Source organism: Rhinoderma darwinii, chromosome 12 (assembly GCF_050947455.1).
Source record: "Rhinoderma darwinii isolate aRhiDar2 chromosome 12, aRhiDar2.hap1, whole genome shotgun sequence".
Classification (NCBI taxonomy): domain Eukaryota; kingdom Metazoa; phylum Chordata; class Amphibia; order Anura; family Rhinodermatidae; genus Rhinoderma; species Rhinoderma darwinii.
In genome coordinates, this window is record NC_134698.1 from 16,569,693 (window position 1) to 16,597,082 (window position 27,390).

General features: G+C 44.0%; 1 protein-coding gene across 1 annotated transcript; it reads left to right on the forward strand.

Annotated features, from left to right (window-relative positions):
• TEDC1 (tubulin epsilon and delta complex 1) lies at positions 1-27,156 on the forward strand. The gene is made up of 8 exons (XM_075844997.1): positions 1-212; positions 1,262-1,358; positions 2,565-2,767; positions 12,168-12,326; positions 14,407-14,505; positions 17,665-17,751; positions 21,150-21,350; positions 26,778-27,156. The coding sequence occupies exons 1-8, from the start codon at positions 93-95 to the stop codon at positions 27,117-27,119; spliced, it is 1,308 nt and encodes a 435-aa protein (XP_075701112.1). The 5' UTR covers positions 1-92; the 3' UTR covers positions 27,120-27,156.
• The last annotated feature ends 234 nt before the right edge of the window (positions 27,157-27,390 follow it).

Sequence of the window (27,390 nt, forward strand, 5' to 3'; positions counted from 1 at the left end):
TTCACTTCCGGCGTCCTTCCGTATTGTAAGGCGTTGCATGGCAACCCTTGACAGTGGCGGTACTTCAATTCCGTGTTCTTCGAAGAAACGCTATGAAGCGGGTAAACAATCTCAAGGAGGCTCTGTACGCCCTGTGCCGGGTTTTATCTGCCTCCGGTTCATGTTGGGACCCTGAAACGTTCCGGAAGTCTAAGTTTAATCGGCCAGAGGCGGTAAGAGAGCTGCTTCTGTTAGCCAATCAGCTGACTTCTTTCATTTTGCAACGTGTAGTGGAAAAATGAGACGTGTAACCTGATTGGCTGCTGTATGTGTCTGCTGCAATAGTGTGTGTGTGTGTGTGTGTGTGTACACACTTTTGGCTGGTATATACCAGTTTTTTGGTTTTTTTTTTAATACAGGGATACGATCTATGTTTTGTTCTGGGCTGTCCTCTTTCTTCACTTGTTAGAGAGCTTTATATACTTTCCTATGATCGCCAAAAATTCAGAGAATTTGATAATTCAACACTTATCAGGTCCCGTTCACGCCGGATTAAAATAATTTGACGGTATATACTATTAATAGGGCATGCTTTTTTTTCCGTAAGGCTATGTTCACACTGAGTTTTTTTTTATGCGGAAACCGCGCCACAAAACTCGTCAAAAATGGCCCTAAAATGCCTCCCATTGATTTCAATGGGAGGCGGGGGCGGTTTCCTCCCGCGAGCGGTAAAACCGCCTCGCGGGAGAAAGAAGGGACATGCCCTATCTTCAGACGTTTACGCCTCTGACCTCCCATTGACTTCAATGGGAGGCAGAAAAAGCGTATTTTGCGGCGGTCAATGGCCGCGGGTGAAAAGCGCAGCGAAAATCGACGTACAGCGAGCGGAAAATCTGCCTCAAAATTTTGAGGCAGAATTTCCGCCTGCAAAAAAACTCAGTGTGAACATAGCCTTTCTCCCATAGACTTCATTGGAGAGGCCTGAAGAAGATCCCAGCCTGGAATTGAAACGTAATATTAATAATGTTACTTATATTGATCGTCTTAATGTCCTGGAAGTTTGTTGTCCGCAGCGCCCACATCCGGGTTCTTGTTCCAGCGGTCGTCCGTCCGGATTAGGAGATACATTGTCCACAATCTAGTTTTTCCAAGGAACGTGTTAAGATTTGGTGTTGTCAGAGAAGACGTGGAACGTTGTGATTTTGTCATTAGATTTGTGAATTCTAATCCACGTTTCTGCCTCCAATTTAATATGATTGATGTCCCTGTGTTTTCTCCTCAGACATCAGAGTTCTGGGATCTGCTGTACGGCTTACTGAGACAAATCTTTCCTGTCGGCCATGATTCATCACCTTCAACACCTGAAAAGAGAAACATGGGTACGACGCCACCCTAAACCTTCCTGATTTATGGATCCTTAAAGTGTAACTAGAAGTTTGGATTGGTGGGGGTCCGAGCACTGAGACCCCCACTACCAACAGGCTATTCTAGATTAGGCTAACCTGATTCTGACGTGTATTATGTCTTTCCCCGGAGTGCCTCCTTTGAAGAGCAAAAGCTGTAGTGCCGATCAGAATAGAGCATAAAGATTCCTCTGCGCATGCGCCAATTAGGATAAGGTGCATGTGCAGTACAACCTGCGAGTGTGCCGATTAGGATGTAGGGATGTGCTCTGTCATGTGACCGGCCCCGCTAGACTCTATGTAGTCAATGTACTACCGCTTGTACATAGCGGGGCCGGTCACATGACAAAGAGTCGTATCTTCATCAAAGAACGCTGTGCAACTAGACTTCCGGTCCCCCGGCAGCGCTATGAAAATCTGAGAATCCGTGCGACGGGGGACTGGAATGTATATTTGCGAGTGTATCACATACTTCAGGGACTACACTGCTAATAATTTTTGGTACATACAGTGACGTACGTCATCCATAGATTTCTGTGCAGTATATTTTTTTTTTTGCGGGATCCCTCAGGATAGAAAGTATAGTCTACTACGTTTTGCCATCCTCCAAGAAAAAGATAAACCGATGTATACCTGCCCGACCGATGGAAAAATGACGCTTTTTTTTTGCCTATGCCAGGCTAATTGGGCCCTTTGGACACATTTAGCGTGTATCCTGGGGGTTTTCCAGATATACACGCTAAATGTAGGGTGAAAACGTAGTGTACACACATCCTTACCTAAACACAATTAATGCTAGAAGTCCAATGGCTTTTACCTTCATCCTTACGGTCAGTGATATGGTTTTAATCCTATGACTTGCTCCATAAGTTGTAGCTACGGTCTTTTCAGGTCTACATTTCATGCGGTTGTTAGGGTATGTTCACACTCGGAGCGGTTTTTGTAGCTGAAAATGTTTTTTGGAGCCGTTTGTGGAGCTGTTTTCCTATTGACATGAAAAACATCTCCAAAAACGGCTCAAGAAGTGACACGCTCCTTCTTTTTACGGCCCGTTTTTTAAATCGACGACGTAAAAAAAAAACATGCCCCGTTTTAATGGCTGCAGTTTGCTGCTCCTTACGATATCTAAATGTGATGGGTTCTTACATAAGAAAAATCCTGTAACTCCTTTTTATTTTACAGCTGATCGTGTTCGATATGTGAAAAGTGTTCTTCAGATTCAAGGTTACGGCAGGTTGGAGTTTTACCGTCTCCCCGATGTCGGAGAAGAGGGGAGCAGAGAAGTACTTTTAGCCTTTTCTTGGCTCTTGCACAAAGTGAAGATTCTTGAAATTCTGTTGGCAAAGAAAAGAGTTAAAGTGGGAGACCACATTACAATTTGCTCGGTGTGTATTTAATATTAAGGGGGTTCACGGCAGAAGTTTGTTATGGGCAGTATTATGCCATTTGATTGGTTTTCTGACACCATTAAATTGGTGTGTGTGCGCGTATGTATGTTATTTAAAATTTCCGACCAGATTTTCCATACGTAAAATCTGCAGCATTTGGCAACATACATATTTATTTTTTTTCGTATTTGTTGGGCTATTTAAAGTGAGGGCCATTAACCCCATCCCGACTTCTCCTGTACTTAGAGCAGCCCCTTCAAGTACTCCGAGATCGGAGGAAACTCCTATCCTGGACGTTTAACCTTTTTTGGATAGCCGCGATCCTGTTTCCCGGTGACCCATTTGGAGACTAGGGGAACCCTCTGAAGTCAGCCCTAGAAAGGACCCCAGGGCTGTCTATTCAGTATGCCTGCTGTCATCGTTTAATATAAGATCTATTTTATTGCCCATTACACATATTATGTATTCATACAACCGAAGTAACCTGAAGAATTGATTTCACAGATTTAAGCGTAAAATGTGAACAGTATAAAAAAAAAAAAAATATCGTCCTGCATAGGAATTTTTTATTTATTTCTCCCGCATAAAACATGGCACGTCAATGAAAAAGCTAATGACTGCAGTGGTGCACGAAGGGATGGTATCCAGTTGCCCGGAAACCCTTCCCTCGTGATCAGGGCTCGAATTCCCTTACATACTTTTGGACGAGGATACAACTGACGGCACTGGCGTCGCAAGGGAACCATCCTTTCCCTTCTCCGCCATTCGGCACTTTTTTGTAATGCAGGTAGCGTGATGACATAATTGCACTACCTGCATCGTTCCGCTGGGGCAGGCCCGGTCGGAAGAGACCATGCATGCATTGCTGGAGGAGAGAACTGCGTGAGAACGGGGGCACTGTGTGTGGAAATATCTGCCGGGGGAGCACTGTGTGTGGCACTGTCTGCTGGGGGGCACTGTGTGTGGCACTGTCTGCCAGGGGGCACGGTGTGTGGCACGATCTACGCTGGTTTTTATGCTACCAGACCAGTAGTGGTCAGCACATATCCACTAGCCCAGCCTTTTTATTTATTAGAGCTTGTAATATAAAGGGCTAGGCTAGTGATTACTCGTAGTCTTTTAAAAACAAGAGGCTAGCGGGATTGTGGCGAAAATAACTTGGTTTGAAAAATTATGCTTTTGAAATCTGCTCTCTAAAAATCCTGCCCTTCTCCCTGGGCTGCCGAGAGGCAAAACATACAGATTTAGCTGGTCATTAAGGCCCTACCAGATGTTCAGCTTTAAGGGGTTAAACCGGCATGTGCACAAAACACTAATCTGTATATTACAGACCAAAGCATTCTGATCACTACGGAGTTAAAAATATCTTCTGCCATTTCACATGACATATCAGAAAATGCAGTCGTCCCCCCCCCCCCCCGAATTCCCAAATTCAATAGATTATATTTCCACTGTCTCTCTTACTGCTTGTCATTATACGATTACTCGTTTTTTTTTACATACAAGCGCATGACATGCAAATTTTTGGGAAAAGTGTAGCGCTCCTCTTAAGGTCTCATGCACACATCTGTTGCCCGTCGTACGGCCGCTAATGGCGGATCCGTAAACAACGCACCACACACACGGATCTCTTCTGCATACAGTGCGTTGTTTCAACGGACCAAATGAATGGAATGGCCAAGACTTTTCCGTCAAAATCGTACAGGGGTAGGACCTATTCTATTTTGGTTGGAACGGCCACACGGTTCTGTTAAAATAACGGATGTGGGCACGGCCCCATAGAAATGAATGTGTCGGTGTGCTGTCCGTTAAAAGAAACGGATAGCGCCCTGAAGAAAATGACTGAAGTGGGCATGGGAACTTATTGCCCATATTCTCTCTTTGGGAATAGATTTGACATCAGGACATATCCAGCATATTTCTGGGGGTCAGACCTGCAGATGGGCTTTACAGGTTCCCCCTCATCCAGTGCATTATCTCATAGCCTCAAATCAAAAAAACCTGCATGTGTGAATCCAGCCGACCACGGACAGGCCGTTGATTTTAATGGTCATCCTGTAGGGGTTTATTGAAGACGAGCCGGCCTCTTTTTCCGAGGATAACTGCTGGGACATTTTGGATAGATGGGGATTGTCCAATCGCTTTAAGCTGTAAAAAAAATAAAAAACGTACTGCAAGAGACAGTCTAGCGAAATCAAGAACGGAATTTCAAAAATTCTTCGACCTCCTCTAGATCTGAGAGGTGTAATTCATTAGAGGATAGTACGCGGTGGGGTGAGAATAAAATTTGTCTTTACCGTCTGCCAAAATGTTTGGTCTTCCACTGGACCTAAGCCACGAGGAACTGAACTTGTTGGACAGGTATGGTTTGTGTGTTTTTTTTGTTTTTTTTTTTATATTTTATTTTTATTTTATTGTTTGTTTGTTTTTGCCTTTTTTGTTTTGCATTCTGTAGCTGTCAGAAGTTTTTTTAGTAATACCTGTTAAATATTCACATGTAATTCAGAGAATTGGTCTGTGAGTTTATCAGAAATTCTGTTTGGCAGATGCCGTCGCCGCCGCAGTATTTGAAAAAAACAAAAAACCCCTTTCTTTTTGTGACAACTGACTCCCTATTGATCTTCATTATGAACCATTTCTATAGAAACCACTAAAGGTTCATGCCTGCTCACGCTGTGCGGAGAACGTGGGTGCATGAAAGGTTGTTTTCTCCAGATTTTCACGGGTACAGGGGCAGCTTCACCAAACGTACATGCTGTACATAAAGGATCTGACATAATTATACCGCTCCAATTCTATTTTTACGTCTAGCTGTTCTACGCCGCCGGCTCACATTATTCATGTACGAAGTCCCGCTTTATATAAATGACTCCATGCGGCTTTAAGTGCATATGTATGCCAGCGAGTACAGCTGGAAAATGTTAATCGGAGAGAAACTTCCAGACTGGAAGAAAAAGTCCTCTGCGTGGTGTTCACACATCTCCAAGAATTTCGCTCTTAGGCTTTATTCAGACGAACGGGAAAAACGTCCGTGCAACGCGCGTGATTTGCACGCGCGTTGAACCGACCTATATTAGTCTATGGGGCCGTGCAGACATGTCCGTGAATTTTACTCGGCGTGAGTCCGCTGAAAAAATGTCACGACATGTCCGTTCTTTGGGCGTTTTGCGCGAATCACGCACCCATTGAAGTCAATGGGTGCGTGAAAACAACGTATGTCACACGGAAGCACTTCCGTGCGAACTGCGTGATTCGCGCAACAGCTGTGAAAAGGATGAATGAAAACAGAAAAGCACCACGTGCTTTTCTGTTTACAAACATTCAAACGGAGTGTCATTATGATGGCGGCTGCGCGAAAATCACGCAGCCGCGCATCATATACTGCAGCCACACGGAGCTGTTAAGTGGCTTTTGCCACGCTCGTGTGAACCCAGCCTTACCGGTTGGGGGGGAGGAACAGATTTGTCATCGCTCTACTGGTTTAAGGGATTGTTCACATGGACGTGTTTTCATGCCCATTCCATAACCACTAGAGTCTATAGGAGATCTGTAATAATGCGTCCCGCACGGGTGCACCTTGGACGTGAAAAACTGTTTTTCACGTCCTAGGTCGGCTACGTTCGTCTGAATGCTGACTGGGATTTCTACGTTTTTTTTCATTTTTTTTTCTTTGTGTTCCCGGATTAATCTCCCATAGCAACCACTAACTGGTTGTAGATGGTATTCCGACACGAGATCCAAAATCGTAAGACGGAAGCTTGGTCTTACAAATCTAAGATTAGGGCAGGAAGAGTTCAATCAGCACAGGAATACTGATACGGGTCAGGCCAAGCAGCGATCAGAAAGCAAAAATTGGGAAAACGGTACAGGTCAATCCAGATGAAGCAAATACAAAAATACGTGAAATTTCACAAAAATACTTGAATACTGGCTGTCAAAGATGGACTATGTTGTATTGGGACATGCTGTAGTCTTTATTGGTACCATTTTGGGATACATTCGATTTTGATCACTTTTATTCCATGTTTTGGGAGGCAAAGTGATAAAAAAACAAAAAAAAAACAATTCCTGCATAGTGTTAGGCTATACCAAATCTATATAGTTTTATATGTTTTACTACTTTTACATCAAAAAAATAATTAAATCATGTTTCTGGGTCACCATATTCTGAGAGGCATCATTTTTTTTTGCTTTTCCGGAGATATGAGAAGGCTAGGTTTTTGCAGAACGATATGTTTTTATTGGTACTATTTTGGGGTACTTGTGACTTTTTGATCACTTTTTATTCTATTTTTTGGGAGGCAAGGTGACCAATAAACATCAATTCTGGCATAGTGTTTTTTTTTTTTAATACTGCGATCACCATGTGTTTTTATAAACGACATGTTAACTTTATTCTGCGGGTCAGTACGATTCCAGCGATACCAAATTTATATAATGTTTTTGTTTTTACAACTTTTTGCACAATAAAATGACTTCTTTTTTAAATGTTTTTGTCTCGCCATGTTCTGGGAACCATAACTTTTAGTGTATGTTCACACGAGGTCGTCCGTTACGGCTGAAATTACGGGGATGTTTCAGCCTGAAAACATCCCCGTAATTTCAGCCGTAACGGCGTGTGCAGGCGCTTGAACGCTGCGTCCATTATGGACGTAATTGGCGCTGCTATTCATTGGAGTCACTTCTTTGACGCGGGCGTCTATTTACGCGCCGTCTTTTGACAGCGGCGCGTAAATTACGCCTCGTGTGAACAGACAAACGTCTGCCCATTGCTTTCAATGGGCAGATGTTTGTCAGCGCTATTGAGGCGCTATTTTCGGACGTAATTCGGGGCAAAAACGCCCGAATTCCGTCCGTAAATAGGCCGTGTGAACATACCCTTAAGTTTTTTTTTAGTTGACGGAGCTGTATGAGAGCTTGTTTTTTGTGAGACGAGCTGTAGTTTTTATTAATACCATTTTTTGATACAAACGACTTTTTGATCACTTTTATGCAAATTTTTGGACGGCAAGGTGACAAAAAAAACAGCAATTCTGAAATTGGTGGTTTATTTATTTTTAGTTTTTTTTATATGGCGTTCACAGTACAGCATAAAAAACAACATAATATTTTTTATAGTTCGGGCTGTTACGGACGCAGCGATACCAATGCTTGAAACGTTTTTATTTTTTTTAATTGCATTATTCGCATTAGTGCAATGCATTAGAACGATCAGTCTTACACTGACAGCAAGCCTATTAGGTCCCGTCCCCAGAATGGCCTAATAGGCTTTTGTACTAAGCAGACCAGGAGGCCATTGTTAGGCCTCTGGTTGCTCTAGCAGCCATCGGCACCCTCCGCGACCACATTGCTACAAACCACTTAGATACCACGATCGCCTTTGACCGCAATATCAAAGGGGATAATGGCAGGGATTGAAGCTAGCTCTGTTCCCTGCCATTACAGCAGGGTGTCAGCTGTAATATACAGCACACACCCCCGGCTGATGGCACAGGCTCGGCTTCTGAACCTGCTCAATCATCGTGTCGTAACTGTACAACATGTTGCAGGAACGCCTCACTGCTCATGACGTACAGTTACGAAAAATATCGGGAAGGGGTTAAAAGACTTGTATTGCTTTGGTCTGCAGCTATAGCGGGATAGTTAAAATAAATCTTAACTATAAGAAGTTAGTGTAGCCCAGGACTGACTGCTAAAGGGTAACTAAACGTTCACCAAACTTCTGTCGTGTCATAGTGACGTGTCAGAAGTTTGGATTGGTGGGGGTCCGAGCACCCAGACCCCCACCAATCGCTAAAACGAAGCGGCAGACGAGATTGTGTGAGCGCTCAGCCGCTTCGTTTCTGTTCAACTTTTTCCGAAAACCCGATGTGGTGCGGAGTAGCGGAGTATTTTCTATTGAGCTTGTACACCGTTAAATCGATTTTCCGGAAAAAGCTGAACAAAAACGAAGCGCCTGGGCACTCGCACGATCGCTTCTGCCGCTTTGTTTTAGCAATTGGTGGGGGTCTCCATGCTCAGACCCCCACCATTCAAAACTTGTGACATGTCACTATGACATGTCAGGAGTTTGAACATTCAGTTACCCTTTTTACATTATCCTCATTACTGCAAGCTTTCCGTTAATTACTATGTTGAAAACCTTTCGTTCCATGTATACTAAAATGTCAAGTATTCTCTAAGGATGAAGTCACCTAATTAAATGCCAAGGTGATGATTACGTTGGTGGCATAACGTTCATTACATGAAACCAGCGCTTCCCATATGAATTTGTACCTGAAATTATGAAACCAAAGCCGTTTCTTCGGGCTTTCCGCGGGTACTTGCCGTATATGAAGGGCATGTACTATACGAGTTGTTCTTCTTATGCCTGGCACATACAGTATATGCTTTAGCTAATGACTACTTTATTCAGTGGGTTTTACATATTTTCATGAACCGGGTCCAGGATTAATACCCTTTAAAACTCCTAATTTAACAAAAGGTTAACTTCAGAAAGTCAAATTCACGTTCTTGACTGTTAAAGCCCCAATTGGACCAAATTTCTGCCCCATGTTTACTACATTACTCCATCCTTAGAGTATGCGATTCCATACTGCGCGATCACAAGGAAAAAACGAATACCTTATGGTATACTTTTTTAACATGGGAGCCTATGGGTGACGGATGCCGCTGTTTAGCATCCGGCACAGATATACGTTGGGAAGCTCCAGTGATGTAACTGTCCATATTTGGACAGATGTCGCTAAAGCTTCCTGAACGTGGGCACAGGAAGCACTGCTGTCCTCAGCAAGCGCTCTGCTTGGGGATTCCGACCCTGGGGATGCTTCTAAAATCACTGCATATATGGACAGAGACGTCCGGAGCTTCCCCAGGGCCCGTGTCCCCGGGCTAAGGAAACATCAGGTAGCGCTCTGCCCGGGGACTGACCCTTGGGAGCTCCTGATGTCACTATCCCTATATGGGCAGTGGTGTCAGGAGTTTCCACAGGGCCGGAGTCCTCGGGGGCTTTGCGAGGGGGTCGGAGCCGTTCGGACAATGCATCCCACTGTATGCGTATACAGTGGGATACATTGCAGCCTTCCCTCAGAGGTATACATTGAGAAAAACGTGATTATTTTGGTGCAGAAACCCATTTTAATATGCTCGCACTGAGTTTTTTGCAGGCAGAAAATTCTGCCTCAAAGTTCCGTCTGGAATTTTGAGGCAGATTTTGATCTGCCTACACGCCGTTTTTCACGGCGGCCATTGAGCGCCGTGGGCAAAAATGCCGGGAAAAACTATTTCTCTGCCTCCCATTGATGTCAATGGGAGGTCAGAGATGTAAACGCCCGAAGATAGGGCATGTCGCTTCTTTTTCCCACGAGCCGGTTTTACAGCTCACGTGAAGAAAAACGCCTCCGCCTCCTATTGAAATCATTGGGAGGCATTTTCGGCAGTTGTTTGGCGGGTTTTCCGATACGGTTTCCGCGTCAAAAAATTGTCAAAAAAAACTCTGTGTGAACAGGGCCTAAACCTCATTCTGCCACTCTGTGTTGCGGCTGAAGCAGATCAATTCCAATCCTCTGCCTCCCGGCCACTTACACTGTTTCCATAGCTCCCGACCATGTAAATCAGTAACTCGCTGAGCTACGCTGTTTCCATAAGTCCCATAGAACTGAATGGTAGTTATGGAAACAGCGTAGCTCGCATGCTGCGCTGCTTCCGTAACGGCCATTCACTACTATGGGAGTTACGCTGTGTTCATAACTCCCGACCATGTAATCCGTAAGTGGCCGGGAGGCAGAGGGAGCAGAAAAAGCTAGAACGGGGTTTAGGGGGCCCCATTCTAGAGATAGTTGCGGGTCCCACCTATCTGACACTTATGACCTCCTGTGGATATGTCCTAAATGTGTCTGATGGGAAAACCCCTTTAAGTTCTGGTACATCCTATGAGAGTGATCGCATTTCCCCTGATATTTGCTTAATATTGTGGTTGGCCACTCTGATTATGCCGTACGCCCTAACATTAAAAGCGATATCACTTACTCATAAGGCTGGGTCCACGCAGCGTAAAAATGACTCCTTGGAACTTGTCTAAAATAAACCGGCATATGTTACGCGCCCATTTCATTGCAGATTTTAGTGCGAATATAACTGAAAATCGAAGGCACTTCCACAACAGACCGGACGTGCTTCAGATTCAAAAATGCCCAGAATCTGCCTGAGGTTTGTTATGCTGCGAGTTAATGCTTGTTAAACCTCATTCACTTCCATTGTATCGTACTTTGTTATGGAATTCCCCAGTCAATTGTGTGAACACGGCCTTAAGGTTTCTTCATAACGTGCGCCCTCCGCCCAATCCATAACTTTCGCTTCAGGATGGGGGGGGGGGGTATAAACAATCGCAGCACAGTAACCACTATTACATGTACAGCCTCATCTCTCACAATTCATGAAAACCTTTTATGAGTAAATTCTATAATATATTTAAAGGGAATTTTCCCTTTTCACCCCTCACTGGCCGCTGCTGTCAAAAGTTCATTGGCGTTATCCCCTCTCCTAAACTAATCCTCCGACTGAATAACGCTCTGCAAACATTTCACGCTTTTTATAGTACTAATCCGGCAGCCTCGTTCATTCCTCTTCTTATGCCCGCCCACCGCCGAAAACTGGCCCGCCCTGAATGCACAAATTTAGTCAGAGATGGCGTCTATCATGCGCCCATCATGTAGGGTCCCGTACCCTTCCCTGCTTTGTCCGGGCCTCAAATCTAGCTACTGTGCATGCACCACTATGGTTTCCTGTTGTGCGTGCACGCGCACCAGAACCGGACATCGATGCGCAGAATTTTGCGTGTGCTGGGGGGTGGAGCTGTCAATCAAAAGTAAGAAGGCGGGGTTAACTCGGAAAAGGCTTGAGGAACATAGATATGACTCTTTTATGCTCATTCGCATACGGCACAGGAACACTAAAAGTACAGAGCCGATTTTCAAGATCATTATAGGCTACATAAAAATTATTTTTCACCCACTGCCACCAGATCTTGCTGGTTTAATAGGTGACATGCCTATTTTTTTTTTTTTAGAACTGTGCAATGTTCCATTCCTCTCTTATTCCTACTGTAAAACTGGGGTGCCACCATTCCTCTTGTCAAAAGAGCATGTCCCTACACAGTCTGATGCAGTCGAATGAGTGCCTACAGTGTCACTCTGTAGGGACACACCCTGTTGACAAAGGGAATGGTAGCACCCAGTTTTCAATTAATTCATACATTTCCAGGAGGAATAACAGAGGAACGGCACAACTCAAGAGTTTATGCTCCAGTTTTTGTTTTTTACTTCTGGTGTGATATAGTTGTTTACAGAATTAAAAGAGCGTTTTAAAATGATAAAATGTACCCTTTTATGTATCCTAGTGTCCTCCTGATGTATCAATCCAAAAATGTAAAGCTGCGATTTCATCCACTAAACAAGATGTAGATATCCGATTCCTTCAGTGGATGAATGGCAAGCTAGAATTTTGCTGGAGAGCTTTACATGCCGCTCATCTGGAGAAATGCGCTGTTTTATATAAGGTACTGAAAGATTTGTTTGCTTGTTCTCGCATTTTTAAGGTTTTGTACACCACTGCAATTTCTTTATAGCGCCAATGCATCTAAAATAAATAAAAATTAAGCAACTTCGCCGATAGTTTTGATTAAAAATATCGGATCGTTTTATGTCTACATAGTCCCTTCCTTCTGTCCCACGTCTTGTAATCTAACAAATGTATATTAGACCGTTTGTAAAGTTACTTCATTTCTTATCCTAAAAAAAAAAATCATGCTTTCGAAGGTGTACATATCCCTTAAAGCAGTCAACCCCTAGCGATGGATATATCCGTCACAAGCTGGTGTGTGTTCCCGCATCGTGACGTATATCTCCATCACTCGGATCTTGTGGGTGCTTCCACAGCACCCACGAGATCCGCGGCAGGAGCACGGCTGTTGTACACAGCCAGGCTCCTGCCGGTTCTGGACAGTTCTCCAATTGTCAGTTTAACCCCTTAGATGACGCTGTCAATAGCGACCGCGGCATCTAAGGTGTCTGACAGAGGTGGGGCACGCAGAAGGACTCCCTATGTCATGCACCGCCTCCTCAAATTTTGCACCAGGCATAACACGGTATGTATTTTGCCCTTTGCGCTCCTTCAAACAGCAAACCGTACTCTCATTGGAATCCAAACTAGAGACTGACTGAGTTGCTGGTGAAATTCCCTGCAGTTCTTCAGATTGTTAGGTTGGCCATGCACATTCGGCTATTTCTCCTAACTCCACCATAAACATGCGGCTCAACTAGCGTCTACGTTTATTTCAATAAGCCACTGTGAAACCTCTCTAGCAGCAGGTTATCTCCTGCCCTCATATACATTATAAAGTCCGCCGATCCTACGAAATGGGCTTATATCTAATGTGTATGACTAGCTAGGAACTGCTACAGGGAGCTCTTCCAATAACTCTGGTAGAAAATCGCTAGTAGGCTCCGTTCGCATGGGGCGGATACGCTGTGTAAAAGCACGCAGTGTATCTGCCCCGTGCGCCGCAGAGAATTCCGGCCGAAAAACCACTGGTGCAGTTTTTCGCTCGGAATGTCCACTGTGGAAAACTGCAGCACTTACCTGTCCAGCTGGCAGGCCGGCCTCCTGGGATGACGTTTCATCTCAGAAGACTGCTGCAACCTGTGATTGGCTGCAGCGGTCACATGGGATGAAACGTCCTCCCAGGAGGAGGAAGGAGCACAGACTTATGGATATTTTTTTTTTCCAGAGTTGCGTTTTTGCGGCCGAATTGCTGCAAACCCGCCGCAAAAAAATGTTAACAACTGCTATTTGTTGCGGGTTTTACCTCCCCATTGAATTCAATGGGGGAAACCCGCAACAAATAAGCAGCGTTGACCTCAGGTCAATTTCTGAGCGGGTTTTCCGCTCCATATTTGCGCAGCGTGTGGATGAGCTTTGTTTTATCTCATCCACTTTGCTGCTACTGTATGTGCTGCGGAGTTTCTGCAACAAATTCCGTTGCGGAAAAACTGCAGTATTTACGCAACGTGTGAACTGACCTGTAATGCTGGTCCCTACTCTTTAAAGCCTCTCCAATGTGGGGTCTTTTACCCATTTTAGTTAGACTGAAAACAGCTGTTCATGCTTAGAAATGGAGAAGTGCTTTGAAGCGGCATATAATCCGCGGGCGCACCGGAGCAGCTGTAAATACCGGCTTGCGGCATCTGGGGAGAGTCAAAACTCTTGTGTAAAAGGCTTTCTGGTATGTAGGACTTCAAATTGTTCTAGCTTTGATGTCCTGGAGAGCCCATTAATCATTTTGACTCTCTATTGTTCAGATGAGTTCAAAGAATGGAAATTGTGTGCGGAAGTTACTTTACGTGCCGCATTAAATCAGATCAAAAGCTTGTAAAATTGTGCAATAACCTCTGAACCTCTTGGTCTAAGAATACGCTGAGTCTATGGAATAGTCTGCCAGGTATAGATTGCTCATTATAGCTCGCATTTTAATCCAACTTTACCATGAATACATAAGCGCCTGCCGGACTGAATTTAGGTGCGTGTCTATGTTTTGGATTTTATGACCAGAACTCCTTTTTGTACTGTTATACTCCTAGATACATTCATATACTCAAGGTCGCCACATTGATAAAACTGCCGGTCATTTGTCTGTCATGGAAATGGAGCTTGTTCGACAACCTGAAAGCTGTGATAAGGTAAAAAAAAAATCAAACCAATCAAAAAATAGTTGTACTAACCATGTGATAACGGCCTGTAGATAAAAATCCGGCAGGGATTATCGGAAACAAAAGCGCAGCTGCAGCACGCCTCTCTATTGTTTTCTGGGAAAACGGGCACCCCCAATGGAAGCCATTAAAGACATTGGGTTCCGTTGGCCGCCGGTGGTGTCAGTGGTGCAACAGAACCGTATCGTCCGGCATTCCCTTGTTCTGCTCCTCTGCTTTCTTACACATGCCCCAGGTCTCGGCCGATACAGTTTGATGCAGTGGGCAAACTAGCCTGACGGATCTTAAGAGCAGAACTAAAACTTTCTGAATGACCGTCCTCTGGCCAGGGGAGGTGGAGGTCTGACTGGTTTGACCCCACCCCCAGCAATCTCTAAAAGACGCCATGACCTCTCCTGTTGGCTCGGCTTTCCCCAGAGGCTGCATGTTCGTCCCATTACAGTCAATGCTGAGTCTGGAAAAAGCCGTAAGAAGATAATGTGGCGCTTTCTCAAGACCGTTGCCACTTTAATCTAGCCATCGGTGGCGGTCATGGCAATCGAGCTTGTGCCCTCCAGCTGCATGCCAGCAATGTCTCTCCTGAGATGACCCCTTTAATTAGAATTAAAACGTTAAATCGGTTTTATTTTTGCGTTCCTGAAAAAAAACAACGCTTTTAGGACCGTTAATTTTGGTGGCATGGACTATAGGGATGTAAAAAAAAAAAAGTGTGTATGGAGGTGGTAAACAAGTTAATAACTATAGCATTGAACACCATCTGACCGTTTTCATATAGAATTTTTCCAAATTAAAAGTTTGCTTTAATTATTTTATACAAATTCCAAGTTACAGATTGTTTATAGTCCAGAACTGCATTCGCAGTTGTTGGCCTCAGAGCTGAAATCACCCAGCATTCCTTGCTGGCTTAATTTCTGGTGATTTGGACTGCATTTCGGTATTGTGATGTAGAAAAAACGAACTGTTACACTGCATTATAGGAGGTCAGTCATGCTGTTAGGAGTGTCTGACAACAAGCTTGTCAACGGTAAATGTTACTCTGGACTGTGGTACAGACTGTAACTTCGAATTGTGTAAGATAAGTCTTACAATGTCCAAGACAAAGGGAACCTGTCACCAGTATTTCATCTATTGAACTCTACTCACCCCTCACTGGCCGCTGCAGTCAAAAGCTCATTGGCGTTATCCCCTCTCCTAAACTCCTCCTCCGACTGTAAATAACGATCTGCAAACATTTTGCACCTTTTATGCTAATAATCCGACAGTCTCGTTAGTTTTTCTTCTTGTGCCCGCCCACCGCCAAAAACTGGCCTGCCCTGAATGGCAAAATCTCATCTGAGATAGCACGCATGAGCCCGACTTGTATGTTCCGATACCCTTCCCTGCTTCGTCCGGGCCTCAAATTTAGTTACTGTACATGCGCCGCTATGGTGTCCCGTGGTGCGCCCGCACAGGAACAGGACATCGATGTGCAAGCGCGGGATTTCATGTGGGGGAAGGCGAGGAGCTGTCAAGCAAAAGTAAGGAGTTGGGGTTAACTAGGAAACACTTGGGGAATGAAGATATGACTTTTTTCTAACGAAGATATAACTTATGCTCATTAGCATACGGTGCGGGAACACTAAAAAACGGAATGCTAAAGTTACAGGGCCGACTTAGAAGATTATAGGAAACATATAAATAATAATTTCACCCACTACCACCAGGTATTGCTGGTTTAATAGGTGGCATGCTGGTGACAGGTACTCAAACACATTAGATGAAAGTCTCTTCGAAGCTGCTGTTTTCGGCAGGTTTGGACGACTATCTAATGGGTGTCCCAACCCTCCCCGGACAACAGATGTTGGGGGGGCAAGAAGGATCGGGCGTAGAAACACTTTCATGCTTGCAGGGCTGTCGAGTCGGAAAACCAAACTTCTGTCTCCTTTATTTTTCCAAACTCTGACTCCCTCATAAATGGCTATATCGTATGGTATAGTAAGTAATACATTTACTGTAGTAAAACGGTAACATCTTGTTATTCCTCACATCAAATATATTTATTGGAATACAATTTCTCAAAAAAAAACATTTTAGATAATTCCAGAGTAGCATTTAATACATGAATACAATATTTATAATATTTTTATTTTTAAGCCTGAATTGGTACACTTCTCCCGACTCCTACGCCGCAGCCCTACATGTTCGGCCAATTCTGCCTGTGTATGGGGGAGTTAGTAGGATTAGCTGCCGGCGGAACGAGCGTTCGCCTGACCGCTATCGTAAATGTACGGGCAGCTTACTTTATGTAGCTTATAACTATATATAAACTGTAAATTGCAGTTTAAAGGAAACCTGTCGGTGACTCTCCGAGGGCACCATAAAGTAGTGACGGACAGTTATTTCAGCCGTCTGTCACTTACAGTATGTCTGTAGAGAATTTACATTTAGAATGCTGAAGCGCTCGCATCGCGCTGGCAGGAAGGAGTTCGGCGTATTTATAAGCTACCGCTCCCCCTGCCCAGCCACCAATGAGTGGCAGCTTTCTCCTTGCTACTGTGCATCGGGAGAAAGCTGTCAATCATTGGCAGCTGGGCTGGGAGAGAACGGCAGATCGTGAATTTGCTGAACTCCTTTCTCGCGGCGCCGGGTGAGCGCTGCAGCGTTCTGGATGTAAGTTCTCTAAAATCAGAAAGGGCAGCAAAAAGTCACTGATTGGTTCCCTTTGACGGCAGACTGACCCTTTAAAAGTTACCATCATTTACAATACAGTAAGACTAAGTACCAAGGCCCAACTATCCACCATCCTACAGCGGTTGCCGCCCCCCTCTAATTTATGCTACACCTCCCACATTAATCACTGGAGGATTTGAGGGATACAATGGAGGTAAAGCTTATTTTTACACAAAATATTCACCCATCAGACGTTTGACGATTTTTAATATATATATTTTTTAATGGATATTGGATTGGTAGGACCTTGTGTGTGTGTTATGCTTATCGCCAATCTTATCGGAGCGCAGAACCCCAAGGTTATGGAGTACAAACAAGAGGGGAAATTGTGTTGAGTGAAGGAATCTTAATATTATCATTAATAAATCATGTTTTGAAGCAATAGATTGATCTTCGATATAAATGATCTTCTTTCTCCAGTTACTGCAAGCTATGGAGTCGGAGATGTCCTACTTAGACGCCTACATGGAGTGGAAACATGTGGAATCTGTGTACTGGCAATGGATGGTGAGGAATCAATATGGCGGTTCTATGGGGCGCTACTTTTCTATAGGAATTCACATCCATATACAAGAAACTTCCAGTCTGTTATTTCAGAAGAGTTATTGGTCGGATTGTGGTGCTATGGGCCGTTCGCAGCCTTTGCTAGGGCAGATGTTTTTTTCGGGTGTTCGTGGTGGTGTTGCGGCTATTAAAATAGACATGTAATCAAAATCCATTATAGGTCTTTCCCCTTCTTTTCCACATAGGTGTTTTATGGGGTCATCCTTATCAAATGTCCCCTTTGGCACCTTGAGAATTCCCAAAGGTGCCAGATGTGGGTCCCTATGGGCATCAATTTGTTTTGTATCTTTTTCTAATATTACAATGAAAAAACGATGTCGCAATGTTCTTCCACAATATTTTTCCGTCGATTTTGGTGTGAGGGCTTATTTTTTGCGGGACGGGCTGTAATTTGCTACTGGTTTAGGGTACATACAGACTTTTAGGAACGCGGTGGTACAAATAATGTTTATTATGAGGAGGTTTTTTTTTTTTTTATTATGATGAGTTTCCCCTAGAGCAGTGGTGGTCCCCAACCTTTTTTGCACCGAGGACCAGTTTGATGTAAGAATTTTTTTTCCAGGGGGCGTAGTGGGGGGGGGGGGTGTTTAGAGTCAGCTCACACATTGCGTAAATTCGGCGTATACCTGTAGTATGCTGCGGAAAATCCGCAGCATAATACAGTAGCAGCAAAGTGGATAAGATAAAACAAGTCTCATCCACACGCTGCGTAAATACTGAGCGGAAAAAATGCTCAGAAATGGACCTGCGGTGCGGAATTTTATTCCACAGCGTGTCCATTGTATTTGCGTAAACGCTGCTTATTTGTTGCAGGTCTTCCCCATTGAATTTAATGGGGAGGTAAAATCCACAACAAATCGCATCAGGGGCGTAGCTAAAGGCTTATGGGCCCTGGTGCAAGAATTCAGTTTGGGGGGCCCCCTTACCCCTCCCCAACACCACCAGACCCCTGCCTGCGCCCTTGCCCAGCTGCCTCCACGGTATAATGCCCACCATAGTTTCCCCCACACAGTATTATGCTCCCATAGCTGCCCCCTCACAGTATAATGCCCATAGTATAATGTTCCCCATAGCTGCCCCCTCACCGTATAATGCTCCCCATAGCTGCCCCTTAGTATAATGCTCCCCATAGCTGCCCCCACAGTATAATGCTCCCCATAGCTGCCCCCACAGTATAAGGCTTTCCATACAGTATAAGGCCCCCCTTAGCTACCCGATACAGTAAAATGCTCCCATAGCTGCCACCATATCAGCCCCCTTCCCATACCTAGTATAATGCCCCCCCCCCATATGTGCCTGGTAAAAAAATAACATTACTTACCTATCCCCGTTCAATGACGGGTGGAGGATCCTTCTCCTCCAGTCTGTGCTAAGAGTGACTCGGCGCAGACAGGCGCGATGACGTCACAACATCGCGCCTGCCTGCGCGGAGCCGCTCACGGTAGAGTGAATGCTGGGGCAAGGAGCCGTCACTCTTGCTCCAGCATTCAATTCAACTGTATCTGCATCCTAAGTCCTCATGCACACGACCGTATTTTTCATCAGTAATTACGGACCGTAATTACTGACCCATTAATTTCTATTGGCCACGGACACCTTTCAATTCTAGAACGTGTCTCATTCTTGTCATTAATTACTGCAAGGACTCTCCCATAGAAGTCTATGAGAGCTTCCGTAAATACGGACGGCTACGGATGTGCGTCCGTACACCGTCCGTATTTATGGAAGCGTTGCTATGCAACATGCTGATAACATCATTTGCATCCACCCTTTTTAAGGATCCGTATTTACGGACAGTATTTTGGGATAGATAAAAATACGGTCGTGTGCATGAGGCCTAAGGGTATGTTCACGCGGCCTATTTCCAGACATTTTTCGGGCTGTAAACACCCCGAAATATGGCTGAAAATAGGGGGGCTGAACTCCTCCAAACATCTGCTCATTGATTTCAATGGGGAAAATGGCGTTCCATTCCCACGGGGCGTTTTTTTACGCGGCCGTTTTTAAAAACGGGGCGTAAAAAGTGCCCCGTAAAAAATAAGTGCATGTCACTTCTTGAGCCGCTTTTGGAGCCGTTTTTCATTGGGTCAATGGAAAAACAGCTCCAAAAACGGCCCTAAAAAACGCATCAAAAAAATGCTTGATGCATAAAAAATGGCTGTAAATCAGAGTGTGTTTTCCCTTGAAAACAGCTCCGTATTTTACAGCCGTTTTTTGTTTTCCATGTGAACATAGCCTTAGGAGGCAGATACAGTTGAAACTGGGACCAGCGGCGGTCACACGGGATGAAACCTCATCCCAGAAGGCTGGCCTGGATGACTTTAGAGGGCCGGCCTCCTGGGATGAGGTTTCATCCCATTTGATCACCGCTGCAGCCAATCACAGGCTGCAGTGGTCTCATGGGATGAAACCTCATCCCAGGAGGCCTGCTCAACAGTTTTCCGCAGCAGACATTCCGGGTGAAAAACTGCACCACAGTTAGGTGCGGTTTTTCGCCCGAAGTTCCTTGAGTCCACCGGGGCAGATACCGCGGCCTGGTACCAAATGATCCGCGGCCCGGTATTGTTCTGCTGCCTGGTGGTTGGGGGTTTCACTGCCCTAGAGGAGTTGAATGTTCGGTCGTTGGATCGCTTGCACAATATAGTGCAATACTAATGTATTACAGTATATTGTGTATTTTACCAGCTCCTATTTTAGTCTTCAGTAGGCCCCCAGACTGCGATGACAACCATCGGCACCGCGCGGTTTCGTTGCGGGGAGCCGACCGGTTGTCAGAGGGTGGGTACCCTTCCCTCTTTCTAACGGATTAGATGCCGCTGTCACTAATGACCACAGAATATAAGTTGTTAAACGGGTGGTATCAGAGTTCTTCTCGATCTTGCCCATTGCAGTGAAGTGTCGGCTGTAAAATACAGCCGACACCTTGTGGGTGTCGAGCGGGCTCAGTCCATGAGCCTGCTCCATACTTCCCTATGCCGACTAGAACGTAACCCTACGTCACGTGTCGGAAAGGGGTTAAGGGTTATTCTCATCTTATATATGTATGACATCTATAGGATATGCCTTAAATGTCTAAAATATAAATAACATTTTAAGGCACTGTCCACACACGTGTCATTGATTCCATTCATAACAAAGCCATGATGGATCCATCTCCCATTGACTTCTAATGTGGTGCACTAGATTTCTGTTAATGTTCCAGTATTTTTGATGGCACACACAGAAATGTCTTATGCCAAAGTTTATATTTTTCATTAGTTAAGTTCTTTTGTTTAAAGCGAAGTACATGTTCTATCTGTATTAACATGACGTGGACCGTTTTACTTTTGATCACTTTTTAGGACACGGTCCTGGAGTCTGCATGTGAAGATGAACATGGCTTCTCGATTCCAAATCGGAACAAAATCTGCACGTTTGTCACAACTAGTTTTCAGCCACAAAACATTCCTACTAATATACAGGTGTTAAGAAAGTGTTTACATGATACGCAAGATCAGCTCCACAAACTGGCTGTACTCAGGAACTTCTCATCACAAGAACAGGTATGAGATTATTGCATATGGGGAGTTGAAAACTTAAAAAAAAAGTTGGCATGTTTAAAGAAGACCACCAGTGGAAATACAACTTTCCATGTCTGCATTCCCTACCTGACTCTATACCACACTTTTTATGTATACTGTATTTAATATTTCAACTGCTGCCTTGTCTGTGCTTTAAAAAAAACAAACCTCCATCTTGATTCTTGGATTTTTCCAGCTTTCTCTTCCTCTCTGCTTTGCTATCAATCCCATGATGCTTCAGCACAGCATCACATGACCAGCTAAAGACCATACCATGCTGGGGGACACTGATTATAAATCTCTATATTCCCCTAAATAAGCTGAGAAACCATAAGTATACAGACTGGGAGGCTGCAATATATTCTTCTACATTATACCTGCGTGACAGGAACCTGTCTAAGTATCAGTGGTAGCTGATGATAGAAGTTTCTGCCCCCCTGTGTAATACTAATGTGGTAGAGGAACTGCTGAAGCCTGTGATGGGTGACACATAGATCTCCATAGACTCAAGTAGAGAAAGTAGTCACCGAGCTGGATCCACTGCTGCTAAGCAACCATCCCAGTCTGATATATAGAGATAGAAGCAGCAAGAAGTATAACAGGTGAGAGACTGGCACATGGAAAACTATAAGGGCATGCCCCCACGTGGCGGATTTCCTCCGCAACTGTCCGCATCAATGCCGCACCTAATCCGGGTTGCGGATTACGGCTGCGGATCTGCCCAAAATGTGCAGTAAATTGATGCGGACTAGCTGCTGCGTACTGCGGTCAAAGTGCTTCCCTTCTCTCTATCAGTGCAGGATAGAGAGAAGGGACAGCACTTTCCCTAGTGAAAGTAAACGAATTTCATACTTACCGGCCGTTGTCTTGGTGACGCGTCCCTCTTTCGGCATCCAGCCCGACCTCCCTGGATGAAGCGGCAGTCCATGTGACCGCTGCAGCCTGTGATTGGCTGCAGCCGTCACTTAGACTGAAACGTCATCCTGGGAAGATGGACTGGAGACAGAAGTAGGGAGTTCTCGGTAAGTATGAACTTCTATTTTTTTGACAGGTTGCTGTATATTGGAATCGGTAGTCACTATCCAGGGGGCAGAAACAGTTACTGCCGATCGCTTAACTCTTTCAGCACCCTGGACAGTGACTATTTACTGACGTCTCCTAGCAACGCTCCTGTAATTCCCGGAGCCCCATTGACTTCCTCAGTCTGGCTGTAGACCTAGAAATACATAGGTCCAGCCAGAATGAAGAAATGTCATGGCAAAAAAGCAAGACGGATCCGCAGCACACATAACATGTGCATGACAGCTGCGGACTTCATTGCGGAATTTAGAATCTCCATTGAAGTCAATGGAGAAATTCCGCCATGAGTCCGCAACCAGTCCGCCACTGCTCCGCAACAGACAGAGCATGCTGCGGACACCAAATTCCGCTCCGCAGCCTATGCTCCGCAGCGGAATTTTACGCCTCGTCTAAACGAACACTTCTAAATAGAAGTGGAAGTCAATGGAGAAACGGCTCCGCTGTGGATTAACGCTGCGGAGTGTCCGCAGCGGAATTCAAGTGAAATTCCGCCACGTGTGAACTCAGCCTAAGGCTGGATTCACACGAGCACATTACGTCCGTAATGGACGGAACGTATTTCGGCTTCAAGTCCCGGACCGAACACAGTGCAGGGAGCCGGGCTCCTAGCATCATAGTTATGTACGACGCTAGGAGTCCCTGCCTCGCTGCGGGACAACTGTCCCGTACGGTAATCATGTTTTCAGTACGGGACAGTAGTTCCACGGAGAGGCAGGGACTCCTAGCATCGTACATACCTATGATGCTAGGAGCCCGGCTCCCTGCAGTGTGTTCGGTCCGGGACTTGCGGCCGAAATACATTCCGTCCATTACGGACGTAACCTGCTCGTGTGAACCCAGCCTAATGGTACACATGGGAAAGTTTAGTTTTGGCCAGAGTGTCCTTTTTTAATATCCATCCTTTCGGGAAACTATTTTTCTTTTTTTCTGGAACTAGCATTTTTGTTGGGAGAATGAGTTTACAATAAAACATGTAAAATAGTCAACAGGTGGAAACCGCGTAAAAAAAACGGCTGAAAATGCCTCCCATTGATTTTAATGGGAGGTGGAGGTGTTTTTTTTCCCGCGAGCGGAAAAACCGTCTTGCGGGAAAAAGACGCGATATGCCCTATCTTCAGGCGTCAACGTCTCTGACCTCCCGTTGACATCAATGAAAGGCAGAGAAAGCGTATCTTGCTGCATTTTTGCTCATCGGCGCTCAATGGCCGAGGGCAAAATTTACCCCACGCGAAAAACGGCGTGCAGGTAGAGCAAAATCTGCATCAAAATTCCAACACCTGTGGAAATAAGAAAAAGCTAATTATTTTGAAATCTGGGTAATCTCAATGCAATAACATTTTGGTATTTCCGAACAAGAAGCGTGTACTCTAGTTATTTGTATTGCGGTTCATACCCGTGGGACAATTCTAGTTAATATTCGGTTGCTGGAGGTCAAAGCAGATTTGCACCTGTAGTGTTCAGAAATAAACTGCTAAAAATCTCCTTTTATAATTCATTGCCGAAGTCCTTTTTACTCTCCAGAAAGCAATCTAATTTAAAGGAAATGAACCAACTTACTCCTGTATTCCACAGATACATTTCCGACATTGACCTTTTGAGTGTTGCGTAAAGAAATGGTAAAATAAATAAAAAATAGTAACCAGTAACCACACAAGGTTGCGCATAACGCTTGCGGAAATATAACCTGTATAATGTGTTCATAAGGTAGTCAGACCCTTGTACTTTTTCCACATTTCATTACGTTCCAGCCTTTTCATTCATCCACACAATACCCCAGAACATCAAAACTATATCAGATTTGTCTAAATTTGTGCAAATTAATTAAAAAAATAAAATGAAATCTTTACATTAGTATTAAGCCCCTTGGCTATGACATTCAGAGTTTTGATTGGGTGCATCCTCTTTCCGTTGATCATCCTTGAGAAGTTTCTACAAAAGTCCACTTGAGGTCAGTTAAATTGACTGGATATGCACACCCCTGTCTATTTTGTATACGTGGACCAGTAGTGTACCGCGTTATCAAAAAAAGCTCACGCGTTTTTATAAGAAATTGCAGCGGTTTTGTGATACGGCTTGTAGCTGTGCGGTTACTATAGACGGCAATGTCCACGTGTTTGACTTGTTCATCAAACCATATGAAGCCCTGTGTTAGCAGGCCGTGGGTGCCAAGCGGAAAACCAGACTCGCTCACTTAGGGTTGTCACGATACCAGACTTTGGACCTCGATACCGATACTTCGTGTGGTATTGCGATACTCGATACCAAAACGATACTTTGCCAACAATAATAATAATAAAAAAAAAAAAAGTTCTTCCATTTTCTGATGTGAGGCGTGTGTGTGCGCGCGCAGTCGGCATGAGCTGTAATGAGCGGCGGTACCGACACTGAAGACAGAACTTGGGGGTGTTTTACAGTGCGCCCGCCATGTTCTGTCTTCTGTGCCGGCCATCATTAATGCAGCGCCGGCCACATCACCTCAATGGCTGTATTACACAGCCGTAGCCCCGCTCTAACAACACTCATGTGTTTCTATACTTAGCTGCGCGGCTGCACAGTTTGGTATCGAAATACATGAATTAACGGTATTGAACCGTTTGAGGGTGCACGGTATCGAAACCGTACGAAGTTTCGATGCATCGTGCAACCCTACGCTCACATTGAGTTTAACACAATCTACCCAGTGATTATTATTGTTGGTTCTTATCGCAGACATGACATTTGCGTGAATTTGTCTCGGAAGTTGTGTAAAATACCGGCCCATGTAAATCTACTTTAAGGTCCCACAATTGACTGTGCATGTAACAGCAAAAACAAAGTCTTGAAGTCGAAGGAATTGTCTGTAGCCCTCTGAGACAAGATGGTGTCGAGTCCCAGGTCTGGGAAAAGGTAGAAAAAAAATTGCTAAGACATCTACCAGTATGAAACACAAAAAGTTGTAAATCACATCCTAGCAAAATGAAAAATGTGCGGGTGCACGTACGCTGTGACTGCAAACAATACATGTAAAAAGAAAAAAACAAAGACACTGCAAAAGCTAAGACTACCTAATGCACTGTATATAGATGAATTTGCATTACTGCTACATTTACTTACAAATGTGGGGTTCTTACCGTACATTCTGATAAAATTGTGTGAGCCCACCTGCCACAACAATGCAGATGTTGCTTCGGCCTGTATATGGACCTATAGACTGCAACGCAACAGTGATAACCACTAAGCCACCCAGCTGCCCTCTTCTCAGATTATTTGACCTATTACCCAGACATACTGATCAGTAGGGGCCCACTTGCTATAACAGTGGAGATGATAAAATAAAAAAAGTAATTTCAAATCCTGCGCTAGGATTTAAAAAAAAAAAAAATACACTCAAGCACACTTTTTTTTTTTTTTTTACAGTAAATATAAAGCGTTAAATATAACCCCCAATTTATTTATATCTTCACAACATTAACAAGCTGTGCAATAGATTTATAACCTCATTTATGATTTATTTAGGGCGTAAGAAAAAATTGCTGTTTTCCGCCAAATTTTTAAATTTGTAAATTAAAGGCTAATGTTTACGGACCAGAAAATTACAATGTATCCTACAAAACACAATGCCACGTACAGCTATGTTGACCAAAATGTTATGACCACCGATGAATGCAAAATCTAAAAAATTGTTCATGTCCTCCAGGCCTAAAATGGTCCTCAAGGGATTAAGCTGGCCATACGCATGAAAGGACTATCCACTGACAAATATTTTTCCTGACTCCACCATAAACTACACCTGCGGCACGTAGAAATTCAACATGCCTTTTCCTTCGGGGGAAAGTTTCGAGATCCCTATACACGTAAGCTGGTCGGGCCGGTCCTGCCTAAATCGTCAGGTATGGACGGTTTTTATCTTGTCCATACGGCCAGCTTTAGAATCACTGGCCCATCCTGCCAATATTAAATTTGGAATTTTAAAAAATACCATAGGTCAGTGCAGAAAAAGTTATTTATATACAAAGAGCTGACATTTCTTGATTTTTTTCAGTGGAAAATGTTCTCTGAACTAAAATGTAAAATTGTACAAACACGCGCCTGCAGCCTGCAGTGTAGTCGATTTGCATTCAGAAACTGTAATTGACATTTTGTTTATCAAGCAAATGATCTTTATTACTTTATCGTTTCCAGTTGTACTATTTATAATGCTGGCGTTGTATGCCGGTTTCTAAATGTTGGATTTTTCATGCCATAAAACCCGTAGTGAGACGATAAAAATCTAAGTTTTCCTCTTTTTTTTAAATTTTAGAATTACTTTTAATTTGCTATTCTATATTGTCTGGGTATTTTACTTGACAGATTAAAGAAATCGAAACAGAATTGAATGAAAAGGAGTTGAAGAAAATAAAGCAAGAGGTAAAAAAGGAAATGGAGCATGGTAAGCCTCGGGGTAGGGAAGCCAAAGATCTACACGGCTCATATCGACTCCGCTTTCAAGAACACAAGCCTCAAAAGAAGTCTGTAAATAAGGATTGTCCTGTGAATGACGTTCATGTCACTGAGGTGACTAAAAGTTTACAAACTGCCATACGTAAAATGGAAGCAGAATATGACAAACTACAAGACCGGTGCAGGAAAAGGTTGGATGACATTACTGAAGAACTTGATGGGATTATTTGTATTCATCCGGCAAAGAGTTAATTCTTTATTTTATAATAAATCATGGCATAGACGATAATTGCTATTCATTCACTGTACCCCTTTTATGTTTGAATGCTTGTGTTTTTATATATATATATATAGAAATTGAACCTTTTCTTCTCGGGAGGGAGTGCCCCTTTGTTTTTTGGAGGAGGTTTTACATGGAACAGGATTTCACCATATTTTTTGTATATGCCATTAATATATTTATATAAGTTAATCATGTCCCCCCTTAGTCGTCTTTTTCAAGGCTAAATAGGTTTAGTTCTTT